This window comes from Lissotriton vulgaris, chromosome 3_1, assembly GCF_964263255.1.
Source record: "Lissotriton vulgaris chromosome 3_1, aLisVul1.2, whole genome shotgun sequence".
NCBI lineage: Eukaryota > Metazoa > Chordata > Amphibia > Caudata > Salamandridae > Lissotriton > Lissotriton vulgaris.
Window position 1 is genome coordinate 1,224,092,971 of NC_141689.1, and position 20,313 is coordinate 1,224,113,283.

Sequence of the window (20,313 nt, forward strand, 5' to 3'; positions counted from 1 at the left end):
CTTATATAGTATATGTCCCATCAAAAATAACAACAGAAGTGAGGAGATCCTCTAACAGGTTGCCAGAACATCAAAGGCATTGACGGAAACACAAACAGTCGAACATCTCAGGGTGGCATTGCTTATCTGAGCCATTCTAGAACATGATACTGTTACAACTGAATCGGTTACCTGCCCAAGTAACGCCATAAGACGGGATGAAGGCACCACACTAACTTCTCCTGCTAAAGCTTGTGCAATGGCAGCTCTTCGCTTTTCCTTGCTGCTTCCATCAGGGTATGCCTACAGAGGCAAATGGGTAAAAATGTATAATGAAAAAGGTGAACAATTAACATTAACCTGAAATGGATGAAATGTTTTTAAGGATAAATGAAAGAGGAACATTTTAAAAAATAAGCATGGCAAACCAGTCTAGTTGTATCTGATAAAACGATATAGATATATATATATTTTTTCTATCAAAATACCAAAGGTTAAAGTAACGTTCTAGTTAGGTGCAATGTTCAGTAACAAAGTAATGTTTTAAACTAAGAAGAAAAAAAAAACATACACCAGTTTAAGTTATCTCAAGTAACTATAACTCGTACCTTAAGGTAACTAACTGGCGCTCCCACCATGCAGTTCTCTCATCAATAATTTCATTACAAATGTTGCAGTGATACTATCAAAGATGTCATAGAAGATGCCATGAGTGATGTAATATGTGGGGTTTATTAGCAGTGATTGGCGAGGGCGCGAGTTATAGTTACCTTAGGGCATGAGTTATAGTTACTGAAGGCTTAGTAACGTTAGTAATGAATAAAAATGGGCTTCAAACTGTGTTTTTAGGCATTCATCTAAGGTTAGTAAACCCTCAGTTTTACACTTCACAAAAGATGTACTCATTTGCTGAGCTTTCACACAATTAAGGCTGAAAGCCAAGTAAAGGAGGAGAAAGTTCCCTTGACTGTACACTGGTTAGGTCAAATACAGTCAGTTACATTGAGTCAACAAAACTAACAGCATGGCTCTCTGGAGTTCTGCAAGCATGGCCTCATTGGCACAGACCTATTATATTATCTGGCCAGGGCACCGCTGGCTAAGATAAGGAATTAAATTATAAATACGCCTCAAAATACAGCAGTGGAGTTCTACTGACTATACCCCCAGCAGAGCTTATGAACATCTTTAAAAATCTGTAACATGTGGTACAAAGACACTGAAGACAGTAACGCGTGTATAGAAGCAGTTTGATTCCTCTTCCATGAGGAAAACGTAGAAGAATATTGTGGGCTCCTACATAGAGAAAGACAGCTATTGAAAGGGTGGAGGTGTGTAATGGCCACCAGTATATGGTCTGTGTTATCCAAGTCAAAATGTGGTGCTTGGACTAGTACTGTGCTTTAAAAGAATTAAAACCATTTGCTGCTTGAATTATTTTTCATAAAGTTAATTATTTATATGCATCATATCGCCAGAGGGTGTGTACTAAATTTGTGGTTTTACTACAGTAACTTTACCTCACGCGGATCAAAGTAAGACCTTGCCAAAAGGTTCTCAAGGTGAATGTATCTCTCTGGCTGCGTTTGTTTCAGCATGATCATTGGATCCGTCTGCCTGAGCAGTGATCGAGCTGCCCCCAACTCACGGAGTTCGATGAGTTCTAAAACAACCTGTGCAACAACAAGAAAAGGAGAACATTAGAGTGGAAAAAAGCAATTAAATACAAAATAGGAGTAAAATTCATGTTTTCAAACACTTCTTGAAAAAAGTACAATGCTTTTTGAAGATGCTGCACAGCATCAGATATATATATATATATATATATATATATATAGTTTCCAATACTGGATTCTGTCATACGAAATCAGGCGCTGACACCGTGGGATCAGGTTACCAAAGAAAAGTGGTCTTTATTCCATACGGATAGCTTGACGCGTTTCGGCGGCAGGACCGCCTTGCTCACAACATTTTAACACTGAGTGAGAAGTGCTATATATACAAAAGAGTGATTAGCTTGGTGGGGACTTAGTGAGTTGCCATGGAAACTTCCCCAGTACAGCAGTCATGGAAGAGGTATGTCCTGTTACATATGGTGAGTCATGTTTGCTCATATAGTCTGATGTGGTGGTGTCCCCGAGTAATTTGGTGGTGTCCCCCGAGTGACGTGGTGGTGTCCTTGAGTGACGTGGTGGTGTCCCCGAGTGACGTGGTGGTGACCCCGAGTGACGTGGTGGTGTCCCCGAGTGACGTGGTGGTGTCCCCGAGTGACGTGGTGGTGTCCCCGAGTGACGTGGTGGTGTCCCCGAGTGACGTGGTGGTGTCCCCGAGTGACGTGGTGGTGTCCCCGAGTGACGTGGTGGTGTTCCTGAGTGTTGGAGGGTGGAGTTGGAGGGTGGAGTTGGAGGGTGGAGTTGGAGGGTGGAGTTGGAGGATGGAGTTGGAGGATGGAGTTGGAGGATGGAGTTGGAGGATGGAGTTGGAGGGTGGAGTTGGAGGGTGGAGTTGGAGGGTGGAGTTGGAGGGTGGAGTTGGAGGGTGGAGGTGGAGGGTGGAGGTGGAGGTGGAGGGTGGAGGTGGAGTTGGAGGGTGGAGGTGGAGTTGGAGGGTGGAGGTGGAGTTGGAGAGTGGAGGTGGAGTTGGAGGGTGGAGGTGGAGTTGGAGGGTGGAGGTGGAGTTGGAGGGTGGAGGTATAGTTGGAGGGTGGAGGTGGAGTCGGAGGGTGGATTTGGAGTCGGAGGGTGGATTTGGAGTCGGAGGGTGGATTTGGAGTCGGAGGGTGGATTTGGAGTCGGAGGGTGGATTTGGAGTCGGAGGGTGGATTTGGAGTCGGAGGGTGGATTTGGAGTCGGTGGGTGGATTTGGAGTCGGTGGGTGGATTTGGAGTCGGAGGGTGGATTTGGAGTCGGTGGGTGGATTTGGAGTCGGTGGGTGGATTTGGAGTCGGTGGGTGGATTTGGAGTCGGTGGGTGGATTTGGAGTCGGTGGGTGGATTTGGAGTCGGTGGGTGGATTTGGAGTCGGGAGGGTGGATTTGGAGTCGGAGGGTGGATTTGGAGTCGGAGGGTGGATTTATATAGTGTTTACTACTCTTGGTCGATCTGTTGAACTCATTTACACCGAGTAGCACGCTACTCTGGAACGCAGGTTTACTGCTTAATCTAGTTGTTATTAATTATTGGTTGCTATTTGGGGTTAGTTATGTGCTCCCAAGAAAATCATTCTATACATTTGCTCCAGTTATATTGTGGTAGATTAGTTTAAAAGCACACACTCTGGCATCCATACAATTTTGCCCTGAGGCCCCAGCTCAGGTGTGTTTTGCCCTCATACTCAACCCTCTAAAATGGCCCCAGGTGGTCAATGGAGCTGGAATGGCATCAGATACTGGAAACAATTGACACCCTCTAAAAAAAAAACAATGAAGTCTTGAAAACAAATAAAGATTGTCGATGCTTTGAATTCACTTTTGAGCAAGTTCTAGAGGTTTTTTTTATCACCTGTAGCCTGAGAGATAAAGCAGGGCTTAATCTCTGAGGCTTGTTTGGGGCTGGGGGTGCGGGACGTGGTGTATGGGGGCTTTACCCACCCAGGTCTGTCAATTGTTTAACATATTCATGCCATCCCAATGCAATGACTCCGGGCCTCATTGAAGGCTTGGGAATCAAAGGGCTCGCGAGGGCAGCATCACCTCCTCAAAGGAATCCTTTTATATGGAAATTGGGTCAGTGGGCAGATGGAAAACAGCAGGAGAGAGTGCCAAAAGGAGCTAGGGAGCAGGGGCCTAAGGGGAGGGGCGCTGGCCGCACCGGAGTGGCTGGGAGACTGACAGGAATGGGGTCTGAGCTGTGGGGCGCATGCATTGGTGCCATATAATTAGCGCCTTCTCTGCTGCGAGGCTCTGGAGCACTATTAGAGGCGTTTGTAATTGAGTTTGGGCGATCTAGGCAAAGAGAGAGACAGTGAGAGATAGAGAGAGAGGGGAGCTGAGGTTAAAGAGAGAAGGAAAGAAGGACGGAGAGCGAAAGGGGAGAGTGAAAAAGAGAGGGAATGAGAGTAAGAAAAGGAGAGAGCCGAGGATATTGGAAAGAGAATGCGGGGAGAAAGAGGGGGAGAGGAAGGATGAGAGAAAAAGAGAGAACGCAGGATTGACAGGGGGTTTGTGGTACAGTCAAGATTTCAAAGTAAAGATTTTAAAAGGAATACATACACATGCATGAGGCACGAAGGCTGGGGAGCAGGGGATCATATGAATTAATCTAATTGGCTTAAGAGAAGATGCAAAAAATAAGTTAAAAGGAAGAAAGCAAGAAGGAATAAAAGTGGATTAAAAAGGCTGCAATTTCAATTAGCATGCAATGCAAAAATAGAGGAAAAGGTGTAACAAAAAGAAGGTAAAAGAAAAAGACAATAAGCATACAAATAAATGAGTAGGAATTAAAAGTGGACAAAAGAGGGAATTAATGAGATGATGAAGGGGGAGAGCGAATAAAGGTGGAATGCAAGCAGCCTATGAAATGAGATTCCGATCAAAGAGGACTGTGGGTATGAATTAACTGTTGGATAAAAGATAGAGCTAAAAAAAAAAACAAACAGTCATGTGTTTTCTCTTGTACTTGTAAAATGTGCGCACTCGCTGACATTAGCTCTCTGTGACAAGGATCTTTTTCCACCTCTGCACAAACCGGAAAGTGTGACTCAGAATCCCCCATTTTGAGGCCTGTATGATCGTAGACGGCAATCAATGGATATCAAACCAAGTTGCCGTGAATTGCTTTTGAAGGACAGGCAGCGCTGGGAGGAGGGCTGATTCTGCGGAGCACGTGAAGTGGCAGAGGGGGCGGGGTAGAGCATTCCTTTGAAGCCTGAAGCTCTCTGCATTGCTGTGGCGGGTCTGATGCGATGTTGCGGGGGGGGGGGGGGAGCAAATGGCAAGCACGTGCACGGGAACATGCACTGTGAGTAATGCGCCTGCCAAAGCCCTTGGTCAAGAGTTTGTTTCAACTGCTATAAACTCGCCTATTAATCCCTGCGGGATATAATTAGCGAGCCCTAAAAAGGACTACAGGATTTAGGAAATCGATGGAGGAGCGGATGATGTGGGGGAGTGAGGAGGAGAAAAGCAGTATACAGGGGAAGACAGACATACGGGGCTGGGCAGAAGGATGCAAGGGATAGAGCACTCTATTGTATTGTTTAACCAAAAAGAAAAAATGAGGAATGAAAGGACGTCAGTCATCCAATTAAAAGGTAGTTCAGGAGACTAATCTCCAGGGGAGGGATAAATAAAAGAAGAAAAACGAGAGCCATTAAGTAAGAAGCAAGCAAAGGAGAGTAACAATAAAGCCAATCAATGATAAGCAATAGGCAATATATATGCCCACTGCAGGTTCGCGTAGGTCTTTCGTAATCAGACAGCAGCATGAGATCTACAAAAGGGCACTCCAATGCCATCAAGTGAATTGCACAGGTTTAGAAGACAGATCTTCATATTGCAATCATTGTCTTAACTGAACTAATGTCAATAATTAGTTTAACATAGTCTATGTTTAAACAGTTATATCAAAAGCAAATGTCATAGTAGAAAGGTGTTATCAAACAAATAAAAACAATTATTTTGTAAAGTACAATAGGACTCGAAGTTTGACCAGAGAGGATTCCAATAAAGTTACTGCAAAGAACCGCTCTAGCCAGACCGCGTGTCTTTACCCTTTCTGACTAAGGAACAGGGAAGCCAGGGACATTCCTTGTTCTTTATATACTACTACTTCTGGATTTAAAAAAAAGGGCTGTTACTCATTAAATAGTTAAACCACCTGCTTAAATACAATTACCACAAAACAATATCCACATGAACGTATACTGCTCCCCTAAACCACACAACAAAAACTTGAGTCCATTTTGTACTTTACTGTGTCTACATATTAAACATGCTTATGAGTGCAAGCTCACAAGGGCAAATAACTTCATGATGTCCGATTCAAGTCAGAACATATAACCCTCTGCAGCAGTTTAGAAAGAAATCCTGTGAATGTCTGTATTGGTCAGAATAAAGCAACTTGCATGCGAAGAGATAAAATGGGCAGCACAATGTCAATGTCACGACTTGTGTATTGCTAGCTGTTTTGGTGCAAGGCGTTTTGAAATAACTGAAGTATGGTTGCTGCAGCCAAGGAGAGGAGTAGGTGCTGAAAAAAAAGTGGAGTAGAAGAACACGTTAGAGCAGTCTTTTGTCTACAATATATGTAGGGAAAATGATGTGGTGATGGGCTGTGCTTTAAAACGAAGGCGGGTTTTGTACAGCAGTAAACTGTCACAACAGAACTGTTGCACATTTACCCTAGAGTTGGGATGAGCATATATATCCAGTTATGCTTCCGTTTAGAGCGGCTCTTTGTTTTGCAAACTAGGCTGAACAACCACTCTAGTGATCACTGTGTAACTGGTAAGGAAAACCAGCTTTGAAACAAGAGTTGCATACACGTTCCACTATTCCAAAGTGGAACAAAACGCAGCAACTTAGCGGAGGAGACTGACAAGGTTTCTGACGGCAGGATTCATAAGGCTTCTCGAAATTATCAGGTCACACCAACGTCAGGAGTAGGCCACGATTACTCACAAGAAACCTTTACTATCACCCCCCCCCCCCCGCTACAGTAGCGAAGATGGGTTTATGGCCGATAGCTACACTAATCAATTGTTTCAGAATGTTTTGCCTCAACTATTATCAGTGCAAGTCTGAAACAGGATGCACTGAAGCGCACATTTAAGGTAGGTTTAAATTGGGCCACTCTTTCTCAATTGTAAACTAAGACCGTGAACATCATTCAGCCAATAAATAGTTTCTTTTATTTACTTTTCTGCATGCTTGAGAACACAGGAAAGCTGATGTGACCCAAGTGATTAACTACAACATAAATGCAAAAATACAACATTAAACATTTACACTCACTGAAGAAATACACGTAAACACCAGTTGTACAGAAGATATGCTTATCAATGAAGCACCACACCTGTTCATACAGATCTATGAGTGTTTTATCTGGCAGTTTCAGTGACTGTATGGCCTGTAGAACTGTGTCCCAATGACCACTGTTGATATCCGCTACAAAGCTCTCTATACTGTCCACAGTATTCAAAGATACAGTTGTTTCCTCTTGTAGTGTAGCGAGAGTTCGATGCAAGCCATTCTCCTTGAGGTACTGCATCATAAGACGTATAACACTGAAAAAAAGGAAAACACACTTCATTACTTGCTCTTGTTCAAACAGTATTCATGAATATCAAAAAACGTGTATGTTTGACTTGTTAAAGAAAAACGTTAACATATTTCTAGCAGCAGCAAGCGAGCATCTCTACTGATCTAGAAAGATGCTAAATTCATGGTGTTGGTATTACTGCACACTAATAGAATTGAATATACTAAATAATTATATTGTATGCAACATGAAAGAAAATGTTGTACCACTAGCAACGCACACATCAACCGTAGAACAATGTGTTTCAAGGAGCAAATATATTTCTGGAGGGCGACTAGCTTGAAGTCCAGGATAGACTGATCCCATGAAGAACGGGCTTCATACTGAATTAATAATGCCGGTCTCTGTCTAGAGCAGCAGAGTTGGTGAAAAACAATGGCATTGAATGCTATCCAGCATGATTGCCAGAGGTATAGAATATTTGCAAGCATTCATGCAATCATCTTTTGTGTGTCTGGCAAAGCTAAAATAATATGGAGTGCCTCCACAAGGCATGCATACATGTCAAGTGGAGCAAAACAAAACAGCAAGCCAGAAAAACGCATTAAAAACAGGCCAGCAAATCTGTATCTAGTTATGAAGAGGACGTATGTCCCAACAGCAAACAACTAAATATCCGACCCTCAAATGAAAACACCTTCAGCAACCCATGGGAAAACTAATCATGAAATAGTATTTTTTCTTTTCACATAGAACTCTAACCACCACCACTATACATTGCAGGCGACCACGGGAAAACATTTCCTAATGACATCCTGGCATAAAAACCCTGAAAGAGCACATCATCATCTTGATCACATCCATACCCATCATAAACCAGTCCTTTTATGGAGGAAAACTCTAGCTACCATGACATAAACAGACCTCTGGGCTTGCACAGTACATCCCCACATCCTATTATTTTGATCCATTTTCACATCTTTATGAATGGACATACCATCATCTCCCAACTTTTTCACTGCTATTCACTATAGACTGGCCTGGAAAATGATCACATCTTCTATCAACAAATATTCTCAAATGCCACAAGAAGCTACCACTACAGTGACTGCATTTAAAAGCACCTGAGGCACTTTGCGCCCCTTCCATCTGTCCAACAAATGCATCAATGGGCATTCATTCTGCGGTCCTTTTCTTCCACAAATGAGTTAACAATATTCAGTACTACTTTATTGGTCACATATTGGACTTGAACCCGAAAAAAACTGCAGTTTGAAAAGTGGTAGGCACTTTTTTATTATTAGGTACTGAAGTCAGCTAACTCTTTTAAATTTTTTTTTAAAACCTGCCTTTTTCACCACTTTGTTCCTCGTCCCTCCTGACTAATAAATATCATGCAGGTGTACCTACGAAGGGCATTGGTGCTCCTAACCTTGTGTCTGGCATATGGGCACCCCACAGCATGCTCAAAGCTGACCCTTAGCGGCGGAACCGATACAGAGGCCAGGCAGCGCCGAGAAAAGTAGTAAGGGCTGGAGCACCTGGTAAAATCGAGGCCATGGCTTAAGGAGCTGAGTGCCCGCGAATAGCGGTACCAGCGGGACGCAGTGCCTGAGAGCAGTCCAATCGAGCCTCCCCGTTCTACTCCCCCAAGAGGGGGCTGGAAGCACATGAGGAACCTGTTTTGCAGACCCTAGCGGATTGCAGGAGGGACAGGCTGCGTGGAGGAGTTGTGAGGTCTGGTCATATGCCCTGGAGGCATGACCTAGAGTGTTGGGACGCCCCCGGGACACACCTGAAAGCGCTGAGAGGCCCCACTTGAGCAATAACATTTTTGTTGTACAAAGCTTTATTTCGATATGAAATATCTTAAAAAGCACATGACAGTTAAAATACAATACATTTGTGGAAGACATTACATAAGCACTTAAACGAAGATACAAGAATAAAAAATCATTAAACCAATTACAGCTTTGGACATGATTAAAAAGCAGTCGCCTTATAAAGTTATCTTAGGACTTTCAGTCTGATCACCCATGCCCAACTAAGAAATTTGGCCACCCCACAGGCTAGGGTGGTGTTAGGATCTGTCTGCAAGATTCTAAGGGCAGAGGCATGATTCTTGGTCTCAAGCAGACAGCAGACAGGTCTTAACCATTTCGACCTAGGTTTGCTATAGGCGCGAGATACGAAGAAAAAATGTGGGATGGTTTCAGGTGCATCAGTACAAAACGGGCAATTGGCAGGTGTTTGGTTGGGGGGTTTCCACTTGCAGGTGCTTTCACGAACCGGAAGAGTTCCCAGTCTGAACTGAATATATAAGGCCCTGTCTCTGGGTTTCCTAATGAAATCCAGATAGGGTTCAAGACGATGTACTGTCTTGTGTAATCGGAACTCATCTGTCAACCTGCCCAGGTTGGTATTTCTGGAATCTTAAACATCAACCCATAGCCAATAAGCTCTCTTGATCTCCAGGACACTGATACACCTGTCTCCCATGCAATGTTAAAACCAATAGCCAATAAAAGCTTCTTTATCCTAGTAAGCCATACAATTTTATGGGACCCCTGCATGTTCATGACTTCTCTGAGGCCATCTGCGTAGCTAGATAGCTCAGGTGTACGCCACAGACGAGCCCAATAGAGAAGCGGGCGCAAGATAATAAGATCTTTAATTGATCAGCGTCCAAGGTCATATTGGAGTGGTTTGCTTGGAGTACCCCTAGGTAGTGAAACGAGCTCCCTATTTTTTTTTTGTACAAAGCTTTATTTCGATATGAAATATCTTAAAAAGCACATGGCAGTTAAAATACAATACATTTGTGGAAGACATTACATAAGCACTTAAACGAAGATACAAGAATGAAAAATCATTAAACCAATTACAGTTTTGCAGACCCTAGCGGATTGCAGGAGGGACAGGTTCCGTGGAGGAGTTGGGAGGTCTGGTCATATGCCCTGGAGGCAATACCTAGAGTGTTCGGACGCCCCCTGGACACACCTGAAAGTGCTGAGAGCCCCCACTTGAGCAATAACATATTAGGAGAGACCAGGCGTTTCGGGGGTGCTTGTGTCGATGCCTGACCTCTGCGCCAAGCAGCTGGCAAACTGCAGGGATCAGCAGCCAACTGGCCTCTGAGAGGTGAGTAGCGACAGAGTGCGATGCGTTAACAGTCACATGCTTGTTGAGGGGAGTTTGCTGACAACTGGAGGGCAGACTACATTCTGCATTAGGCTACAGAGATGGGCAAGACACTGTCTAAGATTTAGGATCCCACCCATGAGTCATGTGAGGGTGAGAAAGATCCGGCGGAGGAGTTATTGGAGAAGCTGTCCCAACCCCTACAAGACATAATCCTTGCAGCCATCGCCACTGTGAAGACCACGCTACAACGAGAGATTGGCACAGTGGCAGCAGAGCTGGACCTGTTGCAAGCAGACAATTGCAAACTAGTGGATAAAATATATATCTACCTCAAAAGACGGGGAGTACACAAAGCTATACTGCAGAAGACCCACCGCACAAGAGCAGAGGCTGATAGACTAAAACGTTGCTGGCGTGGTCAGATACACGCCATTATATACTTTGCGTTCTAAAGAAGGGCGCTTATTTGGGGAAGAGAGGTAGTTCCCTTTGAGGCCATAACAGTCAAAACTGAAAACAAAGGTAGATATGTTCTGATGGAGGGTAGGCTGTGTGGCTGGGAAGCATATATACCCTGAACCAAGATCATCCCCTTTTCTGAGCTCCCTATTGATGCAGTTGAGTCAGTTGTCAGGAGGCCCTGCTGCTTGCGGGATATTTTAAATTGCGTGCTAGATACTGTAATGGATCAGCCAGTAAACGAGCGTGGGCGATTCCTAAGTGGTGCCTGCACAAAGCAGCCCTTGAGGATGCTGTATTTTGCTATATATTACATGCTTCAAGCAGCCTGGTGGAGTGTGAAGCCTTCAAGTTTGATGTGGGTGGGTACTGTAAAGGCTGAACAGCGAGAATTCTTCACAAGCTTGACCGAGAGTTGCCCTAATTAGACGTCACATTACATCAACTAGACAACGCGCTGGGTACAGAACTTGAGGCTCCCCCTAGATTACGAGGTCAGGGAACAGTACAACACAGCTGTAAAACTCCCCCAGTGCCATAATTATAGGGAACATATTGCCCACGATGAAGAAGGGAAACTGGGAAAGCTATTGGCCTCGCTGGTCTGCCCAGAGGGAAGGGGTACAATCATCACTAGTCTGGTGACATGGGGAGGGTACACGCTGTACTACACAGTAAAAATAAACACAGCATTTCGGGATTACTAGGTTTCCCTGTATGGGCCGCAAGGGTTGAACTGGCTGGAGGACCTCAGGGTCCTCCTGGACAGGATAGAACTCTGGAGGATCCCGGCAGGAGAGGCTGAGGGGTTAGCTGGACCAGTAACCGTCCCAGAAATACGAGCTGCCTTCAAGTGTATGGCCACTGGAAAGTCACTGGGGCTGTACGTCCTCCCTCTGGAATTTTACACGAAATACGTGGCAACACTGGCACCGAAACTTGATGCCCTGTATAAGGAGGCATCCAAGCTGGGGGTGACTCTCGGACTCGACGAGGAAGGCCCTAGTGGTCACCTTACCACCAAGACAACCTTGTCCAAGACTGGCACGGCGGATTATCGACCGCTTTCCATGCTCAATGTCGACATCAAGGTGCTGAGCAAGGTCCTGTCTTGTCGGCAAGGGACGCTTAAGCCCGATTTCATACATGCGGACCAGAATGGGTTTTTCCCAGCCCATAACACCTCCCTCAACCTCAGACGGCCGTCCCATATATTCCACAGCAGGGATTGGTCAGACCACAATTAGGTCTGTGGACCTGGAAAAGGCCTTTGATCCCATGCAGTGAGACTTCCCATGCAGTGGCCCATCCCTCTCTCAGCTCTGCATGGGGCTGGGAGAGGGATAGGCCAACTGGGTATGTCTGTTGTATGCAAGGCCAACAGCTAGGGTGAAAACTGGACGCACTAAGTCGGAACTATAGGACATCTTCTGTGGAAGCAGACAGGGATGTCCACTGTCCCCATTGCTTTTCGGATTGCTATTGAGCCGCTGTCAGAATGTAATAAAACAGAGTGCCGGGGTAGGGGAATCGCAGTGTAGTTGGAGAAAGACAATCTTTCTTTTCGCAGATGACATGCTGATTTACCTGAAGAATGGGGAGGAAGATATTAGCCTTGTCTTGCGACTCCCTCAGGAATACAAGACTTTTTCTGACCTTTGCGTAAATCGAGCCAAACGGTGAATTCTTCCTGTGATGCACGAGACCCCAAGACCTAGCGGTTGCCCATTGGACATTCTCTGGGCACCCCACACATTTAAATATCTCGGTATCCAAATCTACCACAATCCTGCTAGCTGTGCGTGGGAAGCCTGGGAAAGGAGACATGGTTCAGGACATCCTGTGCCTCCTTCTGGCGCTCTTTGAAGCTTCCAGTCATGGCGCGCATATCGCTCTCCAGAATAATCATGCTCCCAAGATTGCTTTATTACTTTGTGAACTTGCCGGTGTGGGTCCCAGCATCATGGTTTCAGTGGGTGGACCTCCTTCTGAGGGGGTAATATGGGACAGGGGCCGTCAGCGGGGCTCTCTCGCGATCCTCTGCCGCACACCCCTTAAGGGAGGACTCAGGGTCCCGGACTTCAAGCTCTATCACTTGGCAGTGCAGATCTGATGGGCCATAGGATGGCTGGGGCAAGGCTGCCAGAACTCAGCCGGATTGGGGCTTAGAGTAACAAGGGGGCATTGCTTGTGAAGCTGCTGCAGCCTGCATCGCGGATAATAAGGCCAGCACTCCTCCTGGCAAGGGAACTGAGCTGTTGGTGTCACTTTCGTAGGCGGGCGGAGGGTAGGGCACTCTACAGCCTGAACTACCGTTGGTGTGGTTTCCGCATTGTGAACTGATTACAAACTTCAAAACTAGCCAGCTGAGCCCCTGGACAGAGGTGGAAATAGTGACAACGAGCAATTGCTACCCGCTGGGCGCCCTCATCCCATTGCCGGACCTAATGGCGCAGACTGCTCTCCCAGCGAGCCAATTCATTGTATCTGAGCTACGCTCACAGATGTTCAGGGACTTCTGGGGACAGGGAGGCACAGAACACCTGACTCATCCAGTTCTGCAGCCATTGCTGACGTTGGGCATAGGGAGTCACCTGAACAGGACACTATGGCTGGGTGAACACTGGTTGCACCACAACTGAACACTAGGTTAGTTAAATTTCTCGAAGCAGCTCGCTTAAAAATGCCAAACTGATCGTCACTTTGTAGTCCATTGCGCTATGGGGGAAATTTTACTAAGTGATTGGATAAATCTTACAGTGGATTACAACCTCTCACAAGCAGTAAAGACAAAAACATCTGGGACATTTAAATTGTATTGACATTGAAACGTCTTTTGAAGGTCATGTTGCGACGCTCATGAGGGAGCATTCACTTTTAAATATGGAACATTTTAATATGGTTGTATTAATTGTATGCATTGCAATGGTTTTAAGTAACTATGCAAATAAAGTTTTACCTATGTTTACCTATGGTTGCACTTAGGCAGAGTTGGACTACTGAAACGGAGTAGTAGAGGGGTGAGCAACAGGGTGGGCGGACATTGGGGCACTCTCCCTGGCTCTACCTTTCTCTCCCCAGTAACCCAGCCATGGCCCCCTTTCCTCCCCCTTCCCTCATGTAGTTAGGCAATGAGCCCACGATGCTGGCATCATCCCAGTATGGTTGCCACCTTCTCCTGAGTCACAGTCTGAAGTTATTGTTGGCTTAGGGCCCCTCAACACGTCAAGATCGGTAACTCCACATACAAGTCAAATTTAAGCGGGGTAGAATCCACACTGCAGATGTCGCAAACATCGGGCAATACTGGCCCAGAAAACAGCATTGGGAAATGAACACCCCAAACCCAGTTTTTACCCACAAACTAGGGGCATTGAGAAGGTGAGAAGAACGGTGTTTGAGTAGTCCGAGCATGACACCAATGTTCTTCCGACGGGTTAAAGAGGCAACAGATGGGGCCCACAAATGGGTTCTAAGGTTCTACAGTAAATGGAGATATGTATGATGGAAGTACACATGTAATGTTTATTCAATGTTACTAAATGCCAATAAACAAAAGTTAAAATAATAATAATAATTACAATGCAGCTATTCATTTCCACAAGCTAGGCTTGTAATCACCATTTGTGCCCCTTCAGCTGATTTAAGGCCCATTCGCTGCCCTTTGTATCGGTGAACGGCAACCTGTTACTAATGAGGCTTTGGCTACTGGATCAGCAAAATAATCCTTCAGACTTATTCAGTGAGTTGCCTCCCTATGTCCTTACATTGTGCAAAAGTTGGCACCCCACAAAAGAAGCATTTATCAATGACTTTCCCACACATGCACGCCTACCTAAGGAAAAAAACTTCATCAAGGCGATCAACACAGGACTCTCCTGCTTTGGCAACATTGCACCAAGCATGTAGAGGAGCAGGTCTTTATATTTTGACTTTTGTGGACCCACATTGAATCATTACTGGAATCCGGGGACACCCATGCGAGTCATTATTGGAAACCAAGGACCCCTGCCCTAAGAAAGTCATAAGATTTGAACCTCAAAACAATACACAAAATTAGAAAATCTAGGATATTCCACACAAATGCTCAAAATGTAATTTTTTTGTCTAATTCACTTTCAAGCATAGAAAACTTTTCGCATTTTCAATTTTGCTTCTTTATTTGTTTATGCCTTATATATTTTTATTGAAATATTGTTTCATTTTGTAAAATAGTCGCAGACCCCCTGGTTAGACTAAGCAGACCCCCAGGGGTCCTTCAACAAACAGGTTAAGAGTCAATGGTGTAGAGCACTGAAATTCAAGAATGGAGCTCAACACCACCAAGACAGAATTCCTAATGTTTACCAAGTGCAACAAACAACAGCTAGTCAAAATTAGGCTCACTTCAGGAACCTGAACAGATATGAACTACAATTTCTATCTAATTATAAGTCACTTGAATCTCCCCTAGAACAGCCATTACGCATAATTACCAACACCAAGAACCCCAAAATGGCTAGCATATGCAATCTCTACTTAAGAAACTAAAACATTTGATTTCTCTCAGAAAACGACTTCTAAACTACTGTTCAAACCCTTCTATTCTTGCAACCATTCAGTGACAAAGCTCTGCTGCAGGGCATCTCAGACTCCACAGTGGCCTCCTTTAGTGTGCCCTACATGCCACAAAATGCCTCATCAAAGGCTCAAAGTAATATGGCCAACTGAGAAGGGAACAAGAGGAAGCGATCAGTACATCATATATCCTCCCTTCACTAATACATAAACCAAAAAATTTGATGTTTTGCAAGGTGCTACTTAGAAAACACAGTCAATAGTGTGAACTTGTTTCAGTTGTTTTGCGGCCCCAGGGAGTATCCTTTTCAAGATGCGTAGACCACCATCCACCTAGGTGGCATGCTTCATCATCAGGTGGTGCTCCACGGTGGGTGGCTGGTGCAATACCCAACTGGCCCCTTGACAGAGGCTATTTGATGGCGATCTTTTTCTTTAACATTTCCAGCTGCAAGTAGGCCTGTGCTAGTGGTCTGCCTACCTGGTTCTGATTGTTCGGGAGTGGAGCATGTGGGTGTGAAGTCTGTGCACACTAGCAACACAATTTTGTGAATTTAAAAGGTGTCACATCCCGCATCCACTGGTGGCCCTGACTGACGATGGACTAGGTCTTTAATTTTATAAAAACGTATTCTCACTTTGATAGAAATGAACAATATACGAGTTTTTGGGTCAGAAGAATCTTTCCTAAATAGTGTCCCTTCAGAGAAGATTAGAATTCAACTTTAAAGGTCTTGAAGAATTGCCACGTACTCCTTCTGTTGACCACGTCACAGACTACCAGTCCATTTAAGTCCTAGGGGTTCCTCTTTCTTACTTTTATAAGACTCCTGAGCACCTCTGCCACTTGGACTGACAAGCCCACATCTTACAGTGACTCTTGCAACACCTGCAGCCAGGGCACAATGAGACTCGTAAACAAAGCAACTGGCAATCTCCATTTATGTTCCGAGGATCTTGAACTACATCCACAGATCCATCAGGATGACACCAACATTGCTCCAAAATAGAAAAGAGCAGAAGAGACTACGCTATTTAAAAAAACATAACACCCGAAATCATGACATAGTAATTATCCACCTCCACAGAATCCATATATACCTCCAATCGCTGATTGACTGTGCATTCACCTTTAACCCAGTACAGCAGCCCGCTGCCTGTTGGATAAGTTCACGATATAAAAATACTCCATACATCAATATGACACCATGCGATGTCTTAAATGCATTTAAAAAAATGCATAAGACAAAACACAAAGACTCAGTGCCAGAACGGGCTTAGCTGGCACAGCATATGTCTACGCTTGAATTACATCGGAGTAGAAATTAATACAAGAACAGGAAAAAGCTAGAGAGTTTAGTAATTACATTTGTTGTTTTAATTCCTATCCCAAAACAACGAAGAGGGCACAGGTGTGCTGGTAGAAACAATGCAGTGGAGGTCGAAGCTAGGCTTTAAATTGTTTATTTAGACACTCAAGACCATAAAAGTGCCAAGTGCAAGATACAAAGAATTATGCAAGCATGAAGGTTTTTTAATATAAAATGTGCGCTAATAATAGACAACACATTGTGCAGAGCAGACCACGCGTGAAAAGCATGAAACAAAATGAGCTCCTAATATCTTTAAAATTCAACAAGGTAATGGCATTTAGATTGCAACAAAAGCTAGTAACAGGTTTTCTAAGATTGTCTGATTGTTTACAATATGTATCTTGGTGACAATTTACAAAAATGTAGAGCTTCTTGAGTGAAGATTGACGGCCAAGATCTGCCATTGATACAGATACATATTTAGCATACAAATATACCCGAAGGTTCAAGCTAAAGTGCTTAAAGAAATTTAAAGTGCCAGAAACAATAAATATTTGAATACTAATTGATCGCTAAAGGTACGGACAGATTATGTCTTACACTGAATAGCAAAATTGGGAGGATGGGTAATGGTTCTTGCAGATCCAAGTCGTTAAATCATGCCAACCACTATTAAAGCAACTGTGATTACCTAGCTACCTCCCGATTATCCCCGCAAAAAAAGATTTAGAGTTCTTGCTATACAATAGGAAAGGAAGTAATCGAAGTGTCTATTCAGCTCTCTAGAAGCCCCAAGGCGCAATTTGTTGCTAACACTACTCAGAGGACCAAAAATTGAGATACCAAGAAATGGAGAGTCTTTAAAAGTTATGTTCTTTTAAGCTATCAGACAGTTTATATTGGTGTTTTGAGGATGAGGACTGATCAATTAGTGGCCATCTGTTATTATATCCATGTAGAGTTGGAAAGCTAGCCCACTTGCTGCACATTTCAAGAACTGATTAATAGAATGTGATCAGACAAGTTAAATGAAGGCGTTTATTAACTATGTGTAGTTATTTTAATGAAGAGACGGCGAACACTTGATCAAAGCAAGGGGTTATCTGTGACAAACACTGTGGAGCAATAAGGCAACTGACGTGTGATATATGACAGCTGCGGCGACCCTAGCTTTTCAGCCACCAACAGTTAAGAGGAAGTCTACACTTCGAAGGGTAAAACGTTTAAAGCCAGGACTGTCTGTGGCACGGTCTAATGTCTGATCAGTGGTCAAAACTAGGGAAAGTTAAATGATATAGCAAACATACATAGCAACTCGATGTTGAGACCGAGCGTCAGTGTGCAGAGAACCTTGGCAGGGTACTGGGCAAGCACTAGGTGACTACAACCAGATCTCCAACCCCCGGTTCCTCCCGCCCCTACAGTAAGCGCTATTGTACCACCGAACCCTTCTGAAGCCCCTGAAAAGACTCACTCTGAGGACTCGATTTCGATGGACATCTTGCAGCCTTCGGTAGGAGCAGTGCCAGCAGCTCAGAAACGACAACACTACTCCAGGAATTAACTTCCGGCGCGTTCAATCACAACTTCCGCTTTTTGGCGACTTACTTCCGTTGGATCAAAACATGCGGGCGCTCTTTCTTACAAATGACTACAGCACGCACATCTCTATGGTCGTCCATGCGTTCTAAGTCAGAGCGGTCTAGTAAAGAACTAGAACGCTAACCTAATCGGTCATTTGATGAAATCGTTGAGCAATGAAGTTATTTTGAAGTCCTGGGCGAAGGGTCTGCTCGGTCTTGGCTGTCCTGCGGATGAAGGAGATAAAGGAAACGAAAAAAATACGCATGTCAACAACCGTCAACTCAGGCTTTTTTTCAGCCGTAGCTCTTCAAAAGACGGGGATGGAGCTCAAGTCTGGAATGTGATATAAGTTATAACAACTCCTATACCATTCCCAATCTTAGGTTAATGAGTGCAATGATATAAATGCTTTCCACAGTCATGGTTGAAGGTACCCATGAATATGTTGGTTGTGAACAGAATGCAGCCCTCGGTTATGCATTCTGTAAGTTGGTTAATTAACCTTGGGGTTTTTCCTTGGCTAATGATAAAGTGTGTATAGGTGAAGTGCGCACGTGAAGTAGAGGTTAATTTAAAGTTTGAGACATTCGAATGTGGCATAGGTCGTTATGCGGATGTTCTTCCATACAAGGGATATTTTTCAGAATGTCCACTTTCCCATTACATACTTTTAGTTGTCCTTTGTCTGAAAAATGAAAGTCTTGTAGGACAAGAAGATTTAAGAGTTGGACTTTGAATTTACGCAGGGTTTAGTGATGATGATTAGGTTTTTAATGCTAACTCTGCCAATTGTTCTCATCCAATGATGGAGGATAGACCCCTGGAAAGGGTATCTGTCTTCGATTATCTGGGCCTCACAGTGAATGATAAAATGGGGTGGGGCCCGCAGATGGATAAGGCCAATCTGAGATTAACGCAGGCCATGGGGGGAATCCTAAAAGTACAAAAGAATTGCGTTTTAAAAATTATAGGCCCACCTCTGAAAATCTATAAAGTACAAGCCAGGACAGCATCCCTATATGGGGCGGAATTGTAGGGGCATAAACCCTCGAATACCCTCACATTAACAGACAATTTTATTAGACAAATCCTGATGCTGCCGAAAAATACTCCATTATTACCGCTTAGGATGGTTTTAATATTCTTCCAATTTCTGATGTCATCGCAACTTGTCCGCTGCTTTATTGGGGCGGTTGTGGTGTACCCCTGAGTTAGCCAGTTACAGGGAAGAATTGAGAGTGGTAATGACAACATTAGGGGCAGGTAGTATACCCTGGTTAGCCTTTATAAGGCACTCTTTTAGTGCAATCGGTATGGAAAACCTCTGGATAAAACCAGAGGTCTTCTGGCCGGAGATATAAAAAAAACATTAAAAAAATGCATTCAAAGAGTTGAAATTGATGGACATTTTTCGGTCTGTGAAATTAACAAGCTTGACACACGGGTTTTTGGATTCTAAGTGCCATTACGAATTTGAGCCGGTGCTAGATACCATCCAGCCGACTTCAGCTAAAAAGCTTTTCCTACAGTTTAGATATGGTACTCTACCGCTATTTGCAACTACTAGTAAATGGGCGGGAGTCCCTAATAGTCCCTGCCCTGTACGCCTTATAGAGGAAGAAACAGCAGTCCATGTAGTACTCTTCTGTGCGGCATACAAAAAATCTAGGGAGAAATGGATAATACAACTGTGTAGGAATCTGGGTATTAGGAACCATGCCGTTTTTTTTAGGATTCTAAGAACCAATACTAACCCAGTTTATGTGGTTTCAGTAGCAAAGTTTCTGTTTTCCATGTGGACAATTCGCAGAAACTTGCTACACTCGGCTTAGATCCTTATTGGTGCATCGCACCCCCTATTCTGTAATGGAATCACTGAGCATGAAATCCTGGTTTTAGCTAGAGGGTGTACAGGCCGTATCTAGCAGGGGTCGGGAGATTAGTGCAATGTTTTTAGTGGTTTTACTTAGTATGGGACGGGAGATTAATGTGATGTTCTCACTGTTTTAGAATTGTACATATAACTTAAATTTTTTAAGTGTTTTTGTGCACTGATGATATTTTATGCTCAAATGTTTT

The 20,313-nt window shown here is 44.1% G+C and overlaps 1 protein-coding gene across 1 annotated transcript in view; it reads right to left on the reverse strand.

Moving 5' to 3' along the window:
- SMU1 (SMU1 DNA replication regulator and spliceosomal factor) overlaps positions 1 to 18,271 on the reverse strand; it is a 61,338-nt gene extending 43,067 nt beyond the window's left edge. The window contains exons 1-4 of the mRNA XM_086961692.1: positions 18,125 to 18,271; positions 6,992 to 7,202; positions 1,500 to 1,652; positions 172 to 282 (exon numbers count right to left, since the gene is read on the reverse strand). Coding sequence (XP_086817818.1) covers positions 172 to 282; positions 1,500 to 1,652; positions 6,992 to 7,202; positions 18,125 to 18,150 — 501 coding nt within the window. The 5' untranslated portion in view covers positions 18,151 to 18,271. The remainder of the gene's footprint in view (positions 1 to 171; positions 283 to 1,499; positions 1,653 to 6,991; positions 7,203 to 18,124) is intronic.
- Positions 18,272 to 20,313: the final 2,042 nt, after the last annotated feature.